The following is a 23,275-nucleotide window of genomic DNA, read 5'->3' as shown; positions in this document are numbered from 1 at the left end:
CACTCCCTGACTGCTCTTCCTCAGTCTTCTTGGCTGATCCCAGCCCTCTACATCTGAGTGCCCAGCCTTAAGGCCATGGACTTCTTTTCTATCTACATTTGTTTCTTCGCCAGCCTCTCCCAGTCTTAAATATCATTATTTACTGACAACTCCTAAATTCCTGTCTCAAGATTGAACCTCTCCCCTGAAGTCCAGACTCAAATATTCAACTGCCAACCTGATATTCAACTTGGGCACACTTAAACTCTTAATCCTCTTGTAGCCCTTTGCCAGTCTTTGCTTCTGGTAGCTCCATCCTTCCGTTACTCAGGCCAAAGACACTGGAGTCATCCTCAACTCCTCTTTCACTTCCTCTACCCAATTCTACTTCTGCTCACGCTAGCAGCTACTGCCTTGGTTGGAGCTACTACTACGTCTCACCTGAGCCACTACCTCTTCATGGGGCCTCAGCTTCCACTCATGCTCCCTAAAGTCAGTTTCTACTATTAACACAAGTCAGATCATGTCCTTCCTCTGCTCATGGCTCTCACCTCCTGTAAAACCCAAAATCATTACAGTGACCCACAAGACCCTGAAAACCTCTGTCTCCTCACCCTACCCTGCCTGCTGGCTCCCTCCTCTCCAGTCCACTAGCCTCCTGCTATAGTCTCACCTCTGACTGCACTTGCCCCCTCACCTCCTTCATGTATCTACTCAAATGTCACCTTCTCAGAGAGGCCTCCCCAACCACCTTATTTTAAAATTACAGACAGACACACACATGCACACCACACTGCCCAACCCCTTTGCCCACTTCTATTTATTTCATAGTACTTACCACTTTTTCACTTATATATCTTATTTTGCTAATTGTCTCACTCTCCCCAGTAAAAAGTGAACTCCATGAAGGTATAAAATTTGTCATTTGTATTCACTGCACCTAGAATTGTGCAGGCGCTCAATAAACATTTGTTTGAATGATCAATGAAGCACTGTTTGTTGAATGACCTTGAGGACTCCAGCAGGATGTACGCTACAAATTTCTCGGCGTGGACTTAACTCCAGCATCCTGCCTCCCAGCTAGAACCCGTGTTCTAGCTTCATTTCTGCCTCCACGCATTTGCTTAAAGTCATGTCTGTGCCGGGATCACCCCTTACCAGCCAAGAAGCTCTCACTCTGATCTCCCTCCCCGCGCGGGTCAGTCGTGACGTAAGTGGACAGGGTCCCCCCAGGCAGGGCTTGAAGGTAGATGAGTTACTATGGTTACTGCACCCGCCTGCGGCGGAATATCCCCTGGGTGCCCCGCCCCTACGGGTAATAGATGGTTTGCAGATTTTTAGCAGCCCCGCGCACGGACGGGTGTATGAGGCTGCAAACCTAGTTTTCTGATGCTCCCCACCCCACCCACGCAGTTGTCATGGAAACGAAGCGTTACCAGCACCATCTCCCTCCCCTTTCTCTAAGAGACACACAGACAAAGTTAGAAGGTTGAGTGGGCTGGAAGATTGTCCGAAACGCTGAGAAGCTATGCAGTCCCATAGCTCTCCACTGTCACTCCCTGATCCTCCAAGGACTGCTACGCCTGCGCAGGAGACAGAGTCTGGGTACCAAGGCGCGCGGGGAGAGAGGCACGCATGCGTACGAGGGTTTTGCGCGTGCGCTCTGGTGGTATCAGGGAGCTAGGGGAAGGAGCGCCACGCTAACCTTGCGCCTGCGCAACTGCAGCCCGCTGACGGAGGCCGGTGGAGGGCAATTCTGCGCTTGCGCTAGGGCGGGGGGCGTGAAACCCAAGCGGTAAGGGCGTTGGGGGACCGACCGGCGCTAGGTGCGCCTGCGCCTTGGCTCGCGGGGCGGCCGGGGGCGGGGCCCAGAAAGGGAGGGAGAGAGCCGGCAGGGGGAGGGAAGAGGCCGCAGAAGCCCGAGCCTTGACCGACGGGCAGGCGGGGGCTGCGGCGGCGCCGGTGAGTGATCCGCGGCTCGACTCGGTCCCCACCCTCCGTGACCCTCACTCTTCCTGGAGTCTCCCTTAGCCCCCGTTGCCCCGCGAGCCAATCCCGCACCCCCATAACCCTTAGGGCTCCCCTTGATTCGTGGCAATCCCCAGAGCCCCCACAATCCCCGCAGACCCTAATCCCTAAGAGTTATATTCCCGGCTCCTCCACTGTCTTAGGAGCCCCCAACTCACCATTATTTCTGGACTGCCCTTCTAAGGACCACTTCTGTTACTGGTCTTGCAGACGTCCGATTGCCCCCGAACCCCCAGAGCGCTCCACTGATCCAGTTCTCCCCCTTCTTGCTGCATCTCCTTTTGAGGATCTCCTTATCCCCATCACTCTCGTGTTTCATCGACCCCCGAGACACCCCCATTCTCCTTGCATTTCCCACTCTTCTATGTCCCCAGTTCTCCTCTAACGGCCGCAGACACCCCCTCTTCTTCCGCTCTTCCTCATTTCCCTCCACTCCTCCAGACCCTCCCCCCATTTTCATCAACTCCCTGGCCTGGCACTTTGCGCCGCGCCTGGCACGAGACGAGCGCTCAGTCGGTGTCATCTATTCTTTGGCACTCTGACGGCCCCCCGCGGCCGGTCTCCTCCGTCTGCCCTCCGCCCCTAACCCTGTCCCCGGGGACCCGGGAGCCGGTGTCCGGGCGGCCGGGGTGGGGCGGGAGGCGCGGGGCCGCTGAACCCCATGCCAGCGCCATGCGCCCTGTGCCCGCAGCGCCGGCGCCCCCCATGCGCCAGGCGGCCGGACGGCGGCGTCGGGGGGCGCCATGGCCTCGGCGGCGGCGGGCGAAGCGGAAGAGACCACCCGGCTGCGCAAGCCGCGCTTCTCGTTCGAAGAGAACCAGATCCTGATCCGCGAGGTGCGCGCCCACTACCCGCAGCTCTACGGCGCTCAGAGCCGTCGGGTGAGCGTGGCCGAGCGGCGGCGAGTGTGGGACGGCATCGCCGCCAAGATCAACAGCATCACCAGCTGGAAGCGCACGGGCCAGGAGGTGCAGAAGCGCTGGAACGACTTCAAGCGCCGCACCAAAGAGAAGCTGGCCCGCGTGCCGCACTCCACGCAGGGCGCCGGGCCTGCCGCCGAGGACGCTTTCTCCGCTGAGGAGGAGACCATTTTTGCCATCCTGGGACCGGGTGTGGCGGGGTCAGGAGCTAGTGCAGGGGCCGAGCAGCCCCCCGCGGCTGCCTCCTCACAGCCGCCAGCCCCGAGTGCCTGCGCCCAACGCTATGTGCTGTCTGAGGATCGCAGGGAGGATCGACGCGCGGGTGAGTTCCTTCAGCATCCCCTTAGCAAAAGCAACCAAATTCTACTTTGTGTCTGGCGCTGTTCCGAGCCCTTTCTATGGCGCTTCAGGTCCTCACTACAACCATGTAAAGGGCATGCTGCTGTAATCCCCATTTTACACCTGTAGAGACTGAGGTTCAGAAAAGTGTGGCGACTGTCAGAGACAAGAATGGAACCCTGACCTAGGAGATCTGGCTCCAGAAATCCACAGTTGGGATCATCAGCTCGCCCACGCTTTTCACTAATTGTAGTGTAGGGAGTGACTCCGGAGGCAGACAGTTTGGGCTCCACTTACTACTTTGCCACTCAGCCGTGTTATTTGGGATAAGTTACTGCTCATCAGTTTCTGCATCTGTGAAATGGGAATAAAAGATTGTCCCCACCTCACAGGGCTGCTGGGCAAATTAAATGGGCTAATATGTGTAAATTGCTTAGCACGTTGCCTCCTTGTAGTTTCTGGTACAATTACCAACACTGTTAATTAGCAACTGTTTCACCATTTTGTAAATCAAAGACTTAGGGAGGTTTGGTAATTTTCCCAAGGTCATGCCCAAAGTAGAGGAACCCAGGAGAGTGGAGTACAAAACTTCCCTTGCAGCCTTGACTCTGGATAATTATTTCTTCTACAGCTATTCCCCAGGCAACTGCCCCCAAGGGTTGGGGACAGAGGTGTGACTGAGACATCCTCGGGTCTGCCCTTCTGGACTCACAGTTCAGAGGGGGAGACAGATCCATGCATAGACCGTGATGACTCAGAGCAGGCAGGGCTGGGTGGTGGGAGTTCTGATGGGGGCACCTGATCCAGCCTGGGCAGTCAAGGAGGGCTTCCCGGAGTAGGAGGCATCAGACTTGCAATACAGAGTGAGAATGAAGAAGAGCTGGAAAAGTGTTCCAGAAGAAGGAAGAGCATGTACAATAGTTTGGAGGCAAGAGAGTTTGGCCACTTTAGGAAACTGAGAGATGTTGCCTTCTGAGAGGAGAGGAAGAAAGAACATATTTTTGAGATGAGGCCAGAGAGGTCAGCAAAGGTCAAACCATGTAGTTCTTTTAAGCTGAGATAAGGAGTTCAGTTTTATCTTAAGTACTGTGGGGAGCCACTGAAGGGTTTAGAGAAAGAGGGGATGTGTGATCCAACAAGGCATCTCAGGATCATGTATTATAATTTCAAGAGGTGCATTCACTCACCCAAGATCACACAGCAAGTAAGCAGTAAGAACTTGAATACAGGTTGTGTCCAACTCAAGTTAAGTCCGTGAACTTAACTTATGCACTGGACTAGACGGCCTGATATAATATATACCAGATATATATATATACACACACACACACACACCTGGTATATATGCATAAACAACATGTGTGTGTGTATATATATATATATATACACACACACACATGTTGTTTATGCATATTGTTTTTTTTTGTTTGTTGCTAAGTCAAGTCCAACTCTTTGGCAACTCCATGGACTGTAGCCTGCCAGGCTCCTCTGTCCATGAGATTTCCCAGGCAAGAACACTGGAGTGGGTTGCCATTTCCTTCTCCAGGGAATCTTCCTGACCCAGGGATCAAACCCATGGCTCCTGCATTGCAGGCAGATTCTTTACTGCTGAGCCACCTGGGAAGCCCACAACAACAACACACAACAATGACAATTAATATTGACTGAGAGTTAATGAGTGTGCAGGAAGTGGATCACACATGGTTTGTAAATAAAGGTCAGGACTTTGGATTTTATCTTGACGGCATCTGGGAGGCAGACAGTGTCTTAAGCAGGAGAAAGACACCATCACTTGGGACCCTCGTCCTCAGTATGAAGCAAACATCAGTGTTTCTGTGAAATGGCCCCATTGAACCAGCACAAAGATGGCAAACTTATTACGTCAAAAGCTGTACAACCCCTCCATTCATTCATTTATTCAACAGGCACCATGGTAGGTGCTGCGAACACTAGGGAGAAAAACACAATTTTCCTTTCCATATGAAACTGACATTCTAGCTATGGTAGACAAACCACAGACAAGTAACCCTCAAAGCAAACCCTCAAATTACACGAAGAAGTGGTAAAAGAGGCAAAACAAAGCATGTTAGGAGGATAGTGAGTAATGGGAGGGGGGTGGCCGCTGCAGATGGGAGTCAGGAAGGGCTTCTCTGGAGGTGAAATTTGAGCAGAGACCTGAATAGAGACTGGGCCAAGTGGCTATCTGGAGGAAGAGTACTCCAGCTGGAGGGAACAGCAGGTGCAAAGGCCCTGAGGCAGGTATGTGCTTAAAGTATCCTTGATTAGAATCTCACACAGAGATTACCCACTGTGTGAAACCCTGAAAAGAGGAACCGCTCTGACTGAAGGACAGGAGCAGGGCCTGGGGCAGCCTGAGGAATCGTTTCTGACACTGCAAGGTCAGATAAGGATCGTTTATCTTGTGACCTAATATTTGAATGAAGAGCAGTAACAATAACAACATTGAGACCTTAACTGTGCCAGGCACTGGCCTACGCCATGTACCCATGGTGATTCACTTAACATCTGTAACCACCCTTGGGGAGATGTTCTGTTACAGGATTACTTGGTCCTGTGTTCATAGGCATCCATTTACAGGTGGGAAAACTGAGGCCCAAAGGTTGCAAATAACTCTGATTTTTAACTCTCCTAGTGGTCCTTCCATAACCCCTGTGAGCTTGAAGGCTGGGCCCCTTTCTGTTATTTTTGTGCTTGTGCTAAGTCACTTCAGTCGTGTCTGACTCCGTGTGACCCTATGGACTGTAACCTGCCAGGCTCCTCTGTCCATGGGCTTCTCCAGCCAAGAATAGTGAGTGGGTTGCCATGCCCTCCTCCAGGGGATCTTTCTAGACTAGAAAAGTCTAGGAAGCTCTTCCTTTACTAGACTAAAAAAGTCATATATTATTTCCAAGTGGCTGCAATTCCCATGTGCTTTATGAAGACTTGCCACCATGGATCCCATAGCGCCGGCCCAAGGAATGGTTAAAAGCATAGGCTCTGAAACCTACCTAGGTTCAAAGCCCTCTTTTCCCATTCACCAGCTCTGTGACACCTCTCTGGGCTTCAAGTCAGCTCATCTGTAAAATGGGCTAATAATGATAGCACCTACCCCAGTGACTGGCTGGAAGGACTCAGTGAAATAACATAAGAGGAGAACCTAGCCACTTTACTCAGGGCTGGCCAGGAAGATGTCCAACCACCTTTAGCTCTGGTTATTGGTGCTCTGCCAGCCTCTCCCACCTGTCCAGGCTGCCTGGCCTAAGAGGATGGAGCGGGTGGTGATCCTGGTAGAGGGAACAGTATGTACACTGGGGTTGAGGCAAAGAAGAGGAATAGAAAGGGGCAAAAGCTGAGACTTTATAGCCCTAGAGTAAATCTTGGACTGTCCCCCTTGGGTGCTGGGAGCTGTGGGAGGGTTGCTACCAGTACTTGGGGCCTGGTGCCCAGTCAGTACTGACTCCTAGGAAGCCCCGGTCCTTTTCTCATTAAAGACAAAATTTTGTGCTGGACATTGTTCTAGGCGCTGGGTAAACAGCCGTGAACAAAACAAAGCCCTGCCTGATGGAGCTGACATAAGGAGGAGGAGACAGACCACAAACACAGAGCGATCCCATGCCAGGTGGAGATAAGTGCTATAAAACAAATCAGGGAGGGTTAGGAGAGAGAAAAGGACAGAGCTGCATCAGACAGAGGGTTGTGATGTTCTTCCCAAGAAGACCAAGTTTGAGCAGAAGCCTAAGGAGGTGAGGGAGGGAGCCTGGCAGGTGACTGGGGAAAGATCTTTTCCAGGCTGACTGAGAAGCAAGTGCAAAGGCCCTGGGGCAGGAGTGGGTCTACAGCGTATGAGGATCTGGGACTTAGCTGACGGTCCAGTAGTTGGGACTCCACACTTCCAATGCAGGGAGCACAGGTTTGATCCCTAGTTGGGAAACTAAGATCCCACATGCCACCCAGTGTGGCCAAAATTTAAACAAACAAAAAGTGTATGAGGACCTACACGAAGGTCAATGTGGCTGGAACCAAATGAACGAGAGAGAGAAGGAGTGAGACGTGAGGTTAGGGAGGCAACGGAGGCAGATTGTGGGGACCTAAGAACTTTGCTTTTACTGTGAAAAATAGCCACAGGAGGGTTTTGAGCAGACAAAAGACAGATCTCACTTGTACCTTTATTGAGGGAGAATTTTCAGACCATACAACCCACTGATTTAATAAGTGTACAATTCAGGGGCTTTTAGTATATTATAGACTTGCACAACCATCCCTACAGTCCATTTTAGAAACTTTCATCACTCCAAAAAGGAACCCTATACCTCTTAGCCATCAACCCTGCTGTGTCCCTCCATCTCTGCCCAGCCCTGGGCAACCACTAATCCACTTTCTGTCTCTCTAAGATTGTCCATTTTGGGCATTCCATGTAAATGAATGCTAATGAGGTCCTTTGTGAGTAGCTACTTTCCTGTAGCATAACTGTCCTGTATTTTAGTTGGACCCTTGAGGGCTGCTGGTAGAGAACAGACTCTTCAGGGGTGGAGGTGGGGCTGGGAGCCCAGTGAATAGTCCCAGGTCGGGAGATGATGGCGGTTGGACCAGGATGGGCGTCATGGAGTCAGACAGATGTTGAACAAATGGTTATTTGTACACGAGTGGTGTCTTGGGAAAGAGAAAGAGTGACTTTTTGACTTTGTCCCAAGCAGCTAGAAGGATGGGGCTGCCATCATCTGAGATGGGGGTGGCTGAGGGAGGAGCAGGTATAGGGGAGAACCAGGAGCTCAGATCCGGCAAGTGAGTTGGAGGCATTATTGGATGAGATTATTGGAGGGGATATGCGACACAGCTGGAGAGAGAGGTTTGGGAAATCTGGGAGCCTGTGCATGAAGACTCTTCATGTCCACGAGCATGAATGACATCCCAGGTGAGAAGAGGAAGCCCCGCAGGCTTGCAGCTGACCTGGCACAGGCCAGAGTTAAGACTGCCATCCTGCCATCCTGGTTGGAGAGACCCCCTATTACTCCAGAAGTCCCCCTCTCCTGCTCCAGCCACCTCTTCTCTCTTCCAGGCCCTCCTACCCCCTCCCTTCTCCCCAGGATCCAGGGATGTGGCCAGAGATGGTTCTGTCTGGATAGTTCAGAGCCTTCTAGAATGTTGGTTCTTACTCTGAATGACCCAGGGGGGAGAAACAATATATTTAACAATAACCTGGTGGCCGATGCCAGCCTTAATGGAAACTGGGTCTTGGAGGTCTCCTGTTGAGCCATTAAGGCTGGCATCGGCCACCAGGTTATTGTTAAATATATTGTTTCTCCCCACTGGGTCATGGGGCTTTGCTCCAAGGCATGATCCAACTTAGGTTTTCAAAAGCTGACTTTGGGGCCAGGCTGGGTGGGAGGTGGAAAGGGGAAATCATGACAGTGTTACAGGTCCCACCCATCTTACCTACATCTCTCTCTCCACAGACACACCAGCCCACAGCAAAGGGGGCTCCAGCAGCCCAGAGCCTTGGGCCAGAGCCTCCTGCAATCCCCAGGAAGGGGGCTGCCAGCCACCCAAGGAGCGTGAGTCCTCGCCCCCTCCAGCCCTGCAGACCGTCCAGTTGCCCCGCCTGGCCTTGTCTCCACCGCCCCCAGCCCCTCCACCACCGCCGCCACCACCCCCGCCCCCCCAGCCACCGCAGCAAGCCCAAGTGGCACCCTCGCCCCCCAGCCCCCCACCCCCTCCGCTGCCTCCACCCTCGGCCCCAGACCCCTCCCTGGACTTCCTGCGGGCTCAGCAGGAGACTGCCAATGCCATCCGGGAGCTGGCGGGCACCCTGCGCCAGGGACTGGCCAAACTGAGCGAGGCCCTCAGTGCCCTGCTGCCCCTTCTGCCAGGAACCCCTGCTGACCCACTGCCCCCACCTCTGCCCCCACCCCTGCCCCCACCCCCCAGGCCCATCTTGCCCCCACCCTCCCCCAAGGTGGAGGTCACCCCAGAGCCGGTGTCTGTGGTGGCAGCCGTGGTGGATGGGGCGGTGGTGGCAGCCAGGGGGGTGATCATTGCCCCGAGGAGCGAAGAGGGGGCCCCCCGGCCGCCCCCTGCCCCTCTCCCACCCCATGACTCCCCCCCACACAAAAGGAGGAAAAGTTTCCCTACACGGAAGAGGCGGGGGCGATGGAAATCTCCCTGAAATCTGCCATGGGGTTCCAGCTTGTCTACGCACCTTTTGCCTGCACCTCCTCCCCAACCTTAGCCCTGTGGGGGAGGGCAATGCACCTTCCCTTCCCAGCTGCACCCCGGCTCCCTGCTGCAGGGGCACGAGCACCCCACCCCCTGTACTAGTTAGTGCCTGATTCTAGGGCGGGGAGGCCTCCTGGATGGGCCCCCCAGCCCTTTCTCCAGTACAGCGCTGTCTGCCTGGCTGCTTCCCCCAACCCTGACTTCTAAGCCATGGATTTTATGTTATTTATTATATAACATAATAATATGGTGGGTTGCGGAGGGAAACCTGCACTACCCCACACCCCCGCCCCTGCCCCTAACAACTCCTGGCCTTGACTTGAAGAGAACTGACCCACCTCCCCAACCCAGACTTTGGAGGGGGTGGGGGCTGCAAGACAAATCAGGATGAAGAGGAGACTGCAGTTTGTACCCTAGGGAGGAGGGGGTGGAGTTCTCACTGGGGAGATGGAGGTTGAGCCTTCTGCCTCCCACTGCAGGTCTCTGACCTCCAGAGCTTAACCCCCTCCGTTCTCCCCAGTGGTGACTAGATATCAATAAACTTATTTTTTAATACAATTACTTGGGGCTCTGCCTGAGACAGGCCTGGAATTGCACCACCTATACAAGGAGCAGCATACCAGGCCCATCTTTCTGTGGGCAGGTGACACCCCCTTGAAGTTGGAGGCTGGTAGTTTTCTAGACTTTTTTTTTCCCTTAAAGCCATCAAGTCCTGTGTTGAAATCTTACCCTATTTTTTCATCCTTCAGACACCCCCTGCTAAATGTGACCTCTAGGAGGACATCTTGGATTCCTTTTTCTGGGCTAGGATGGGTCTGCTGCTTAGATTTTCCCTCGGCATTCTGTGGTCCCTAAATGAACACATACCTTTATCTATTTAAAGCCTGCTTCCCCTATAGTTTAATGAAGTCGAGGAGCTGGTTCTCTTTTCTACTCCCAGACTGGCTGCAGAACCTGGTAGCTAAGTAGGTAATAGCCATCACCCTGGACTCAGACCTGGTTCAAGCCCTGGTGCTGCCCAGCCAGCTGTGTAACTACAGGCCTTTATTGTCCTCATCTGTAATATGGGCATAAAGATTTAGCTGTCTTTACCGGCTACAACTACATCCTATTCATCCTTCAGGTCACAGCTCAAATATCACCCCCTCAAGGAAAGCCTTTCCTCACACCTCCTTTCTCCCCCAGCAGTTATAAAAGAAAGGGAGTTAAATAATCATTTGAGTACATTTAAATTCAATGTCTGCCTCCAGGTGAGCCTTGTCAGGGCAAGGCCTGAGCTATCTGAGTCAGTGTCCTCAGCATTGCCCACCACAGGTTGTCTTTGAAGTAACAGGAGCTTAAAAACAACTTTCATTTATGGTGCTCCTTTTCTATGCCAGGCTCCATGTTCAGCATTAATATGAATGTGCATTTTAACCTGAAGGTACCCAATGAAAAGCAGGAGTCTCCATTTTCTCCTGAGAAGGTTTAGAAGCTTGCCCTAAATTTGTCAGGGCCCAATGCAGTTCACCGGTCTGGCTGGAACTCTTGAATCCCACTCTCTTTAATCTTTACTAAAGAATAACCCAAAGATGATTTTACATGATACATAGATGGCCTTTTTAATGGCTCTATATGCACGTAGTTTTATTTTGTAAAAATGAACCTAGTACTTAAAACCTGTAATTATGCACATACCGCTTAGGATAAGGCAGAAGTAAATAGCCTTTTTTCATAGGAGTTAACTTCAAGAAAAATGTTAATGATAACAGTGGTAAACAAAATTGTGCAGCTGAGACTGAAGTCTGGGTAACAGAAACAGACCTGCTATGGCTGCAACGGGATGAAGGGGAGGGGAAGCAGGCGCTCCCTGATTAGTTTGAAAACTGCTAATGAATGCAACCCTGGCAAGTCATTAAGATACTTGGAGCACAAACGAGACCCGGTGGCTTCCCTGGTGGCTCAGTGGTAAGGAAATCTGCCTGCCAATGAAGGAGATGTAGGTTCGATGCCTGTCTGGGTCAGGAAGGTTCCCTGGAGAAGGAAATGGCAACCCACTCCAGTCTTCGTGCCTACTTCTTCGAGTAGCCTGGCGGCCTACAATCCATGGGGTAGCCAGAGTCAAACAAGGCTTAACGACTGAACAACAGACCCAGGCCTAGAGAAAAGAGGCTGATGTCGGTTAGAATCTGGAAACCTGTCTCTCCTCCACACGCCCCTTCTCCAAGCATGCCCTGCAGCGTTCCTTCGCCGGGAAGCACGAGGGTCCCAAAAGCCTGCTTTTGCCTATCAGGTAGTAAGCACTCAAGGTTGGAAAAACGAGGTCTGGTTCTTGCGCTCCCCAGAAACTATGCCCCACCTCCAACTCTTGCTATCTGGCCTCATTTTCTCCTTCCAAATTAGTGAGCCGTAGAGGTCGAGAGCTCCTCTCAACCCGGCGCTCAGAAACCCCAGAAATTGAGGTGGGGGGTGGGTTGTGGACAGACAGCGGGAATCAAGAAGGCCTCGATCAACCTCTCAGGCGGCGGAAGTGCGTCGGTTTGTCCACCCCGCGGAGCATTTCGGGAATTGTAGTGAAGTTCGGCGGGGTGCGCAGAAACTGACGGTGTAACCCTTTGGAGACCAGAGCGCGCCGGCGGAACTGGAACAGTTAGGGGCGTTCGACCACTCCCTTTGGCAGATAAAGCAACTGACGCGGAGACCTTCAGTCCTCTCCTCTCCGCTTGCCCCACTTAAGAGTCTGATATCCAAGAGCTGGGCAAGACGAAGTGCCAAGTGGACAGCCCTACCCAACACTTGAGTCGCCAGCTTCCTGTCCCCCCTACCCTGAAACCTTCCAGTTAAGGCCCCTCCGCCCCCGTCCCACGAGCTGCTGCCTTCAGTAACCGGTAGCCGGCCCACCTTTTGAAGGGCGGGGAACTGAATTTCAGAGAAGGCAAGACTTGCCTAAAGTTGCACAGCAAGTCGGAGTAAGAAACCGGATGCCTGTCCACCTCCCGCAATTTCTGAATCCCCGGTGGCTCTCACCATTCGTATCACATCCCCGCCCCCAACCTTTGTCTCCAGCTGCTTGGCACGACCAAACTCCCTGCCCCGCGGCGAGGAGTAATCACGGTTGCGCCACGGAGAGGCGGCGAGCCCCAACCATCCTGCAGCCTGCGGTCCCCTTTAAGAACAGGGCCCGGCGGGACTACGTTTCCCAGAAGGCTTTGCCGGTGCGTTATGTAACTTTCCCTGCGAAGCGGCCTCTGGGGCAGAAAGAGGCGGCGGCGGCGGCGGCGGGAGAGGCGGGAGCCCGAGGCGGCGGCGCCCGCGGCCCATCGCGGGGCCCGAGCTGTGCGCCGCGGCCTGGAGCCTGGACCCGGCGGGGGCGCCGACGTGCCTCTGCCAGTCTTCTCGAGGAGGCGGGAGTGAGGAAAAAGGCTTAGGGCCCAGGGGGCGGGGAAGGGGGGCCGGGCCTGGATCCGCGGGGAGGCCGAGCGAAAGGCCTGGCCGTGGCTCGCGCGGTCCCGGGGACGCGAATCAAACGGCGGCGGCGCGGATCGAACGGCGGCGGCGGCGGCGGCGGGTGGAAGGCGAGAGCCCGAACGGGCGCGTGCGGGGGCTATGGCGTCCGTGCAGGCGTCCCGCCGCCAGTGGTGCTACCTGTGCGACCTGCCCAAGATGCCGTGGGCCATGGTGTGGGACTTCAGTGAAGCCGTGTGCCGCGGATGCGTGAACTTCGAGGGCGCGGATCGCATCGAGCTGCTCATTGATGCCGCCCGCCAGCTCAAGCGCAGCCACGTGCTCCCCGAGGGCCGTTCGCCGGGGCCCCCGGCCCTCAAGCACCCGGCCACTAAGGACCTGGCTGCCGCCGCCGCACAGGGCCCTCAGTTGCCGCCTCCACAGGCTCAGCCCCAGCCGTCGGGGACAGGCGGCGCTGTCTCCGGCCAGGACCGCTATGACAGGGCCACATCGTCGGGCCGCCTCCCCCTGCCCTCGCCCGCCCTGGAGTACACCCTGGGGTCCCGCCTGGCCAATGGGCTGGGCCGTGAAGAGGCTGTGGCGGAGGGGGCGCGAAGGGCCCTGCTTGGCTCCATGCCCGGCTTGGTGCCCCCCGGGCTGCTAGCAGCTGCAGTGTCTGGCCTGGGAAGCCGAGGCCTGACGCTGGCACCCGGCTTGAGTCCTGCCCGTCCAGCTTTCGGCTCCGATTTCGAGAAGGAGAAGCAACAGAGGAATGCGGACTGTCTTGCAGAACTGAACGAGGCCATGAGGGGCCGGGCAGAGGAATGGCACGGGCGCCCCAAAGCCGTCCGGGAACAACTGCTGGCGCTGTCCGCCTGCGCCCCTTTCAATGTCCGTTTCAAGAAGGATCATGGGCTGGTGGGACGCGTGTTCGCCTTCGATGCTACTGCCCGCCCGCCAGGCTACGAGTTCGAGCTGAAGCTCTTCACCGAATACCCCTGTGGTTCTGGCAACGTGTACGCGGGAGTCCTGGCCGTCGCTCGCCAGATGTTTCATGATGCTCTGCGCGAGCCGGGCAAGGCGCTGGCCTCATCAGGCTTCAAGTACCTCGAATATGAACGCCGGCACGGCTCTGGGGAATGGCGCCAGCTGGGGGAGCTGCTAACGGATGGGGTCCGCAGCTTCCGCGAGCCAGCTCCCGCGGAGGCCCTGCCCCAGCAGTATCCAGAGCCGGCCCCTGCAGCCCTCTGCGGCCCTCCCCCACGAGCCCCATCCCGGAATCTGGCTCCCACTCCACGCCGTCGCAAGGCCTCCCCTGAGCCCGAGGGCGAGGCAGCTGGGAAGATGACCACAGAGGAGCAGCAGCAGCGGCACTGGGTGGCACCCGGCGGCCCATTCTCCGCTGATACCCCTGGTGTGCCCTCCCCCATTGCCGCTCTGAAGAACGTGGCGGAGGCCCTGGGCCACTCCCCCAAGGACCCTGCCGGGAGTGGGGGCCCTGTGCGCGCCGGGGGTGCCAGCCCCGCCGCCTCCTCCACGGCCCCGCCTCCAGCCCAGCATCGTCTAGTGGCCCGCAACGGTGAGGCAGAAGTGAGCCCCACAGCAGGGGCGGAAGCTGTTAGCGGGGGTGGTAGTGGCGCCGGGGCGACCCCTGGGGCCCCCCTGTGCTGCACTCTCTGCCGGGAGCGTCTGGAAGACACCCACTTCGTCCAGTGCCCCTCAGTGCCCGGACATAAGTTTTGTTTTCCCTGCTCCCGCGAGTTCATCAAGGCTCAGGGCCCTGCTGGAGAGGTATACTGCCCCAGCGGAGACAAGTGCCCGCTAGTGGGCTCCTCTGTCCCCTGGGCCTTCATGCAGGGAGAGATCGCCACCATCCTTGCTGGAGACATCAAGGTTAAGAAAGAACGGGACCCCTAGGCCACCACTGCCACCAGTCTACTGCCCATCCACCCCCGCCCCCCTCCACCCCTTGCCACCCACCGCTGCTGCGGATAAATTATTCCCTCCCCTACCCAGGCCTGTGCCTCCCTCACCTGTGTACATACCCACTTCCTTATCCCAGATGGGTCCCTTGGGGTAGATGCATTGAGGGTGGGGGGAGAAAGCTTCTGTCCGAGGGGGTGTTTGGGGTCCCCTGACCCCTCTGGTTTCCCTCTCCCCTCCTTGGCTTGGCTTTGCTGCTGCTTGTAGTTGAGGGAGAGGTGGCCCCCTCCTCCTTGAGAAGGGGCCTCCTGAAATCTCGCTCTTTATAAATGAAGCAAAAGCATTTTATTGCCCCCCCCCCCCCCCCCCCCCATCTTACCCCCTTTTCCTCCTTCAATAAACCGAAAGATGGGTTTTTTCCTTCTTGGTCCCTTAGTTGTGTGCGATGCTGCGCCCCCTTTGGGACTAAACTGAACCTGCAAGGGAGAGGACGTCGCGTTGTAACCTCCAGGTGGCGCCCTTCACTCAGGTGGGCTCACCGGCTGTTTTCACAAAGGCTGGCCGAGCCTTCTAGTCATCAGCCCGTTTTCCAGATGCCAGAACTAAGGCTTACGCGGGGAGCGGGGCGGGGGAAGGGGATGGCTCTTGCATGGTAGCCACAGCCAAGCTCGGGAATTAGGTTTCCCGTCTGGCCCATCCCCGGAAGGTAGAGGACACAGTGCCCCCGAGGGGGGGTGGAAAGAGGCTTCCCAGAAGGGACCAGCTGTGAGTTCTTGCTGGGTAGGGAGAAAATTAGGCCAGATTGCTAGGGGGAACTGCGCGAGGACATTTACCTCCTGAAGTGCACTAAACAGGGTCCCTGGGAAGACGGTGAGTGCTGCTCGCCTGCTGGTGCCCTGAACTGCGCGCCCATCTCGAGATCAGCCTCAAGGGCGGCCTCCCTGAGACACCGTGACTGGCCGGGTGGAAGGCACTCCCCCCGCGGTCACCTCTGATGTGTGCGGCCTTGTCCCGCACCTGTCCCGGCCGGCTGATTATTAACCAGGACTTCCTGCTCGCTGGCGTCAGGGGGCGGGGCCTGAGCGGGCTGCAGCAAAGCAGGGGTTAAGGGGAGGGGGCGGCCCCAAGAGCCCAGCCCCCACCCCAGCGGCCTTCCCCACCCCACCCCCCGCCCCTCGCGCGACCCTGACGTGGAGATTCCGGGAAGGGGGAAAGCGGGGTGCAAAGGCCAGCAGGTGGCCAGAGAGATGGGGAGTGACTGTCAGACGGCTGTGAGGCCCTAGATTGCCCCAGGTGTCAGGAACCCAGCTGTTATATCACCCAACTCTGGAAGGCCTTAACGTCCAGACCCATGTTGGTTACCCAGGTGTCCCACCCACAAGTCCCAGCTCCCAAATATTAGGGACCCTGGGGCCTGGTCCTCCGTAGCTGCAGCACCCTCAGTTCTTGGTCTGGGGGGTCCCCTCCCTCCCCCCAGCCACCAGGTCTCAGGTGTTCTGTCACCCCTGGCACTGCCAGCCTGGGCTCTGGGCAGGGCTGGGAAAACCACCCCTGATTAAATACACCAAGGCGATAAGTGTGGGGCAAGGGAGACGCTGGATGGAGCTCCAAGCCTGAGCACCCTTCCTGGGCAATCTTGTGGCCTCCCCTGACCCAGCTCTGCAGACCCAAGTATTGAGTAGCTCCCCCTGCCCCCATCCTGAGTTAAGAGGACTTCAGACGCCAGGGCACTATGCCCCCGGAGGCTAAAGACCTGTGGAGGACACCTGGTCCTTTAAGAACAGCTGGTGGGTGGGTGGGGGGCAGGGGAGTCACCCCCAGCCTGGCCAGTGTGTATTCTAGATAGAGGTTGGGTTAACTATTAACAGAGCAGACAGCCTGAACTGTGTGGGTGTGGGGGGCTGGATCAGCCCCTCTTCATTCAGGGCCAGGGTGGGGCCAGAGCCAAGAGGCTCTGGAGTGATTTGGGGATCAGTGAGTGGATGAAGGGGCTTCATGAAAGAGAGACAGGGACACAGAGAGAGACTGAGGGAAAGATGGAGGCCACAGAGGTGATGAAGGAGCTGTAGAGACTGACTCGTTGAGAGAAGATAGAGACCGAGAGAGAAAAAAGGAGAGATCAATGAAAGACCCTCAGAGATGAGGGAGATGTAGAAACAGAGACAAACATTCAGAAAGGAGAAATATCCCAACTGGTTAAGAGAGGCTGAGATACACTGAGGAAATGCCAACAATAGAGAAAGGAGAGAGAAGAGAGAGTCAAAAAGAGGATGATAAAGAGGAGAGAGGGAGGGGGGAGGCTGTGAAATCAGGAAAAGGTACAGGTTTGAACTAAAGAGTTAATACATAAGAAGGGCAGGGCTGGGTCTGTCAGTCACTTGGTCCCTATATTAAGACCTGGCTCAGTCCTCACCTTCCAGGTCTTAACTCTGCTGACATGTCCTCCAGGAAGCCCTCCTTGACCCTCAGTCTGTGTTAGGTGCTATTTCTGGGTTCCTGCTCCCCTATCCGAGCCCTGAGCATTCTACATCTTAATAGAACTGCACTGCAAGCCCCATAAGGGCAGAATCAAGGCTGTCTCAGTCCCACCGAATCCCCAGTCTTGCCCAGCGCTGGCTGTTTAAAGGATGGATAGATTAATGGATTTCTTTCCTTCAAGAAATGTTTATTCAGCACCCACTGTGTGACCAGCCCTGCTGTAGGTGCTGGGGATACAGCAGGGAACAGAATGCCATCTCTGTTCTCATGCAGCTGACGTTCAGGTGGGAGATACTGACCCATAAATTGTGGATCTCAGCTCCCGATCAGGAATCGAACTCATGCCCCCTGTGGTGGAGGTGCAGAGTCCTAACCACTGGACCTCCAGGGAAGTGCCAGAGATTGGTATTTTAAAAAGGGAGGCAGGGCTTTCTAAGATGACACTAAAAACTAAAGGAGATGAGGGAGAAAGCCAGGAACACTCTGGGAGAATAGCATGTGCAAAGGCCCTGAGGTGGGCACCTGCATGGTTCGCTCCAGAAGCAGCCAGGCAGTCAGTGCAGCTCTGGCAACAGGGAGAGACATACAACTGAGGTCAGCGGGATCGTAGGGGCACATGGAGGGTCCTGTGGTTCACAGGAAGGACTTTGGATTTTCTTTTAATGGGAACAAGTAGAGGGTTTCAAGCCCTGAGAGAAGAGATGAAACGAATGGGACCGAAAAAGCAAGGAATCAGCTGAGATGGACAGCATCCTGTTCAGCTCTGTGTCCAGGGCTCAACAGAGGGCCTAGTATAGACGCCCAGTGACAGTGTGTGCAGGAGGGAATAAGAGGCAGATTGACAGAGAAAAGAGTCAGAATGACATGAGCTGGATGGACAAACTCCCAGGGAGAAGCCAGGTTAAGGACCCAGGACGCCCAGGGACAGCAGACAGGCAGACACAGACAGACAGACAGCAGCCCAGCTGAGAAGTCCCATTCCTTCCAGAGGCCTCCCCACCCGGAAACCTTCCTAGGAGCTGGAAAAATCCCCCAGTCCCCCCTGCCCGCCTTGCCCTGTGGCATGCCCACTCACACCTCAGGCAGAGGAAGCTGGCAGGCCCCACAGGAAGCTTTCTGTGCGGGGGGAGTAAGGGCGGGCGGGCGCAGGGACGAAGAGAGAGGAGTGGCGGGCGGGCAGGCAGCGGGCAGCGGCTACACAAAGGCTCCAGTGTCTGCCCCTCCTGCCCCTGGGTACAGATATAAATAATATGTACATATACCTTTATATATATATATATATCTACCAGTGAGCTGGGGTGGGAGGCTAGGGGCCACACAGTACCCCCCTAAGGACCCTGGTAGAGCAGAGGTTTGCTCCTGTGGGGTCTGGGGCCTCAGAGACAGTGACCAAGACTGAGCGGTTCCGGGTGAGAGGGACTTACAAGGTTCGAGAGAAATAGGAAGAGGCTGGCAGATTGTGGCCCCAAGTTAAAATCCAGGTGCCAGAGAGAGTCGGAGGGCTCAATCAGAGACAGATAGGAAAGGAGATCAGATTTCCCTGAGAAAAGACAGAAAAAAAGTCCAAGGTAGATGGGACAGAATGAAGACAAGGGTCATTCCAGAGAATGAACCACAGAGAAATGCAGGTGAGAGGAAGTAGGGACAGAAAGAAGCAGAGAGGCCAGCAGACAGCCAGGGAGCGACAAAGAGAAGCAGGCAGGCAAAGGCCAAGGCTGGGGGCTTGGGAAGGTGGGGGACCGTGGGTGGGGGAAGGGTCAGGGCACATCTACAGTTTAGGGGCACCGCCTGTGGGGCTCTGGGCCAGCCCAGTCCAGGGCAGGCTAAGGGGCAGGGAGCGGAGATGAGGGAGGTGGCCTTTGTGTTCCGGATCTTGGTGTTTACCTGGGGCAGGCATTGCAAACAGGCGCCCAGCCTGGCCCATGGCAGGGCGAGGGTGGGATGGGCTGGGCTGCAGCTCTGGGCACCAGTGGGCCTGACACGCCCACCTGTGGCCTGGGTGGTGAGTAAAACCCATGGGACACCTGGGTAGATGGTGACACATAGGGGGACAGACACAGTGACACACAGGGACAGATATAGGCAGACCCAGAGCGTCCGAGACATAAACAGACCCACAGAAGCCAGTGACAGAGACACGCTGTAATAGACATGGTGACAGGCACCAGGACACAGCAGTGGGCAAACACAGTGAGCTCAGAGACATGGCGACAAAACACAGAGACCGGGAACACAGGCAGACACACTGCAGACGACAGCAGCACAGGGACACACATGCAGACACCGCGACACAAACACCCACGGAAACCCAGCAACAAGACCCTGATGCCGAGACACACGGACGCACGCAGCACTCGCTCACACACTGACCACACAGATCACGGAGTAACACGGAGGCCTGCAGACGCCATGACAGTGACACGCTGACACCAAGGTACACACTGACATTGACTCCCGGACTGCTGGCTTCTGGGGTGCCCCCTCGGCCTCTGGTTGCGGGGTGTGAGTGGGGCTGAGCATGGGGGAGGGCTTGGGACCCCAGGGCCCCGCTGTGCTGCTCTTACCCCTCTAGAACAGCGCCCTGATTTAGGGCCCCAGCTCTGGGCCCGGGTTCAAGTTCTAGCTCCCCACTCACCACCTGTGTGACCTTGGACAAGTTACTTCTTCATGCCTCAGTTTTCCCAGTAATAAAATGGGTGGTGGGAAGGACTGGCTCCACTGTCAGGTGCTTCCACGATGCTAGACACGTGGTGCGCCTGAGTAACTGTTGTTATCGTTTCGTTTCTCTTCTTCTTCGCCATCATCGTCTCACGTTTTCTGAGGCAGGTGGCTCTCTGCTCACAGCAGGGACCCTGCCTTGCCCTCTGTTTCCCCACCCACGGGCTCCTCCCTTGGACCACGTCACCCAAAGCCACGAGCCGTGCCCAGGTCCGTCTGTCCCAGCCCAGGCTTCTCCGTGTCCCCGTGCTGTCCCTCCGTCCCTGACCCCCAGCGTCTTCATGTCTGTCCGTGCGTCCCATGTGTGACCGTGGTACTTTTCCATGCTGGCCGCCCGCCGGCTGTCCCTGGGGTGGGGGTCACACCTGCCCACGCCGGCCGAGCCAGTGGCCACCAGACACCCTGACGGACGGCCCCACCCTCCCCCCCAGGACCCTACAACAACACCCGCCCCTCCGGCCACCTGAGGTCCCCACTGGGGCGGCCTGAGGCCTGAGCCTGGGGACAGGAAGCCCCAGGCCTGGCCGCCCTGAAAGCCTCTTTCAGCCTGGGCCTCCTCCGGCCGCCACCGACTCCTCCTGCGGAATAATATTTGGGCTGTTGGCCGGGGGGCGGGGGCCAGATCCGGAGGCCGCCTGGGAGAAGCCAGAAACCGCAGGGCTTCCTGCCTCAGGCCGGCCGACTCCGGGAGAGACCCCCAGGCCCGAGGGAGGGGGGCGGGCACCCGGGGAGACTGAGGGCCTTTCTCTCGGCACCAGTTGTTTTTTCCAGGAACCAGGAGGAATTCCCCAGCCTGCCCAGGACAGCGAGGCTGGTGGGACGGCTGACGGGGAGCCAGCGCGGCAGGGGGCGGGGGGGTGACACGCAGCCGGCGGGGCGGGCATGGTGACAGAAATAGAGGGCCTGGCCCGAGAGGTGGCAGGTAGAGGCGGAAACTCAGGGAGCCGGGAGAGGGAGGCCAAAGGAGGAGGAGAGAGGCCGGAGAACCAAGGGAGTGGAGGGAGGCAGACCCCAAGAGGGGAAGACTTAGAGCCCCAAGGGAAGGAGGGAGCATTCAGACAGGGAGGGAGGGACAGACTCAGAGGAATGGAGAGGATGAGAGAGAGAGAGAGCAAGGCAGAACATTCGAGAGACAGATGCACAGAGGATGTGCGAGCTGCCCACAAACCAAAGGACAGAGATTAAGACACAGAGACAAGTAGGGACATAGATGACACTAGGGGACAGACAGATGGACACACAGGAAGTGGAAGAAACATCCCTCTCCCTTCTGTCCTCCGTCTGTCTCTCTGTCACTTTCTCATACACACACACACACACACACACGTAAAGAAACAGCTTTTGGTCTTTGAATGGACTGACTAAATGAATGAGTGGCTACAGAGCCAACAGCCATGAAAGGCAAATACAAACTAAGGAAAAGACACCTGCTCCAGCCAGCCTGGCGGCATGACCTTGGCCCCGGCCTTTCCCATTCTGGGCCTCAGTTTCCACCCTGTGAAATAAGGGCCGTGAAAAACACACCTATGTTTCTCAGAGAGCCATGCCCTCAGGGACATCGGAGCCACAGATACCAGACTCAGGGCCTAGGCAGAGACCTAGATGAATAGAAGCCCCTAGACCCCAAACCCAGAGGCCCCCAGCGCCCAAAGGAAGAGTCAGCTCCTTTTCCCCACACCTGCATGTGAAAGAGACACAGACACACTAGAGCCAGCCAATATACACTCACACACAGCCACAGCAGTGACAGGGAGGTGGCAAAGCCAGGCATAAGTCACAGAGACATAACTTTTTAGAAGACATACAGACAGATGCTGACTCACAGAAATACACATGAAACACACAATGACCCACACCACCGAAGTAGGCACAGGCAGACTCCTTGAGGCAGCAGGCAAGTAGACAAAGGGACGTACAGACACACACATCCAACAGTGTGAGACCCAGAGGGTCCCAGGGATAGGTGTGTCAGAGAACCACACACACACAAAACAAGGCAGACGCACAGCAGTCTGGTATCCTGAGACATCTACAGTAAGCACACAGAGGACGGACATAGAAACTAACACAATTAAGGGATACAAGCCATAGGTAACACCCACAGCAGACCACGGGGACCTCAATGGCTGTAGCGATACCCTATGACCCACAGAAGCACAGGCGCACAAACGTGCACACGCGTTTACACACACACACACACAGTCTCCTTCAGTTGGCACCTCATTTGTCCCTCCTCCTCCTCCTCCTCCCCTCCAGCTTAACCAAAAATTGAGTGGTCCCAGGGCTCTCTAAACCTCAGTGCTAGAGGCATGTGTCGAGAGAGTGGGGGTGGGGAGATGGCCTTGGTCACTTCAGAGCCACCTCCGCCTGCTGCCCCAGCCCCACGGCTGCGGGGGCTGCTATCTGTGAGCAAACTGTCCTTGGGGTCAGGGACAGCAAAGAGCCAAAGGTCAGGTCGATGCCTCCCCCAGCCCTTCCCCCAGAGGCAAACGGCTCTTGGGGGCAGGAAGGAGAGGGGACAGGACACAGCAATTCAGTTGTTTCAGCCTCGAAGGGCCCACTGGCTAAGGAAAAGATACATTCAATAAGAGGCAGAAATGGTGCCTTTAATGGTCAAACACAGCCAGTATCCCCCTTCCCCGGCAAGAACCAGACTTTAGTAGAAATCCTCCACACCCTAACCAGTCCTTTTTGGTTTCTCCTGGATCAGAGGGAGAATGGGCTCCAGGAAAAAACAACAACAACAACAAACAAGGAGTATCCTCATCTCTACCTCTCACTCAGCTCACACCAGAGACAGGGATGACATGGCCAACACCGGGGCTGTGGTGGCCATTATGTTGCACAGCGGTACATGGGTGATGGCAGACCATCAATATGGTGGCCATCGTAGCACCCAATGGGCCAAAGACATAACCAAAACGGTGCCACCATCACATCCAGAGGCTCAGCCAAGAGGCTGGGCATCACAGCACCCAAGGGGCCAACCAAGAAGTCATCCCAGAGGGTGGCCATCTGAAGACCCAACAGGTCAACCTCATCACATCAATCAGTATGGCAGTCTTCACAGTACTCAGTGGGCCTACCACGATGTCAGTGGCAGCTATCAGTACTCAGTGGATCAACACGATGCCCACAGTGATGGCAGTCACCACGGTGAGCAGTAGACCAACCAAGATGTTGACAGACTGGGCGAGCAAGGTGTCTCCGGGGAAGGTCAGGCCCCAAGAGCCCGATGGTATGAGGTACAGCCA

At 56.0% G+C, this 23,275-nt stretch overlaps 2 protein-coding genes across 3 annotated transcripts; both read left to right on the top strand.

Annotated features, from left to right (window-relative positions):
• The first annotated feature begins 1,645 nt into the window (after window positions 1-1,645).
• LOC102389915 (Myb related transcription factor, partner of profilin) lies at window positions 1,646-10,037 on the top strand. Of its 2 annotated transcripts, none has more exons than XM_044930774.1 (3): window positions 1,646-1,774; window positions 2,699-3,249; window positions 8,720-10,037. In XM_044930774.1, exons 2-3 carry the CDS (start codon window positions 2,751-2,753, stop codon window positions 9,427-9,429), a joined length of 1,209 nt encoding a protein of 402 aa, XP_044786709.1. In that variant the 5' UTR covers window positions 1,646-1,774; window positions 2,699-2,750; the 3' UTR covers window positions 9,430-10,037. The 2 variants fall into 2 exon arrangements, with proteins under 2 accessions (XP_044786709.1, XP_025125136.2); XM_025269351.2 differs by lacking the exon at window positions 1,646-1,774 and adding an exon at window positions 1,826-1,941.
• Window positions 10,038-11,150: 1,113 nt separating this feature from the next.
• Window positions 11,151-22,779, top strand: IRF2BP1 (interferon regulatory factor 2 binding protein 1). The gene has a single exon (XM_025269350.3). It carries the CDS (start codon window positions 13,065-13,067, stop codon window positions 14,817-14,819), a length of 1,755 nt encoding a protein of 584 aa, XP_025125135.1. The 5' UTR covers window positions 11,151-13,064; the 3' UTR covers window positions 14,820-22,779.
• Window positions 22,780-23,275: the final 496 nt, after the last annotated feature.

The sequence above is a fragment of the Bubalus bubalis genome, chromosome 18, assembly GCF_019923935.1.
Source record: "Bubalus bubalis isolate 160015118507 breed Murrah chromosome 18, NDDB_SH_1, whole genome shotgun sequence".
Lineage (NCBI taxonomy): Eukaryota > Metazoa > Chordata > Mammalia > Artiodactyla > Bovidae > Bubalus > Bubalus bubalis.
This window is presented reverse-complemented; position numbering and strand designations above follow the sequence as displayed.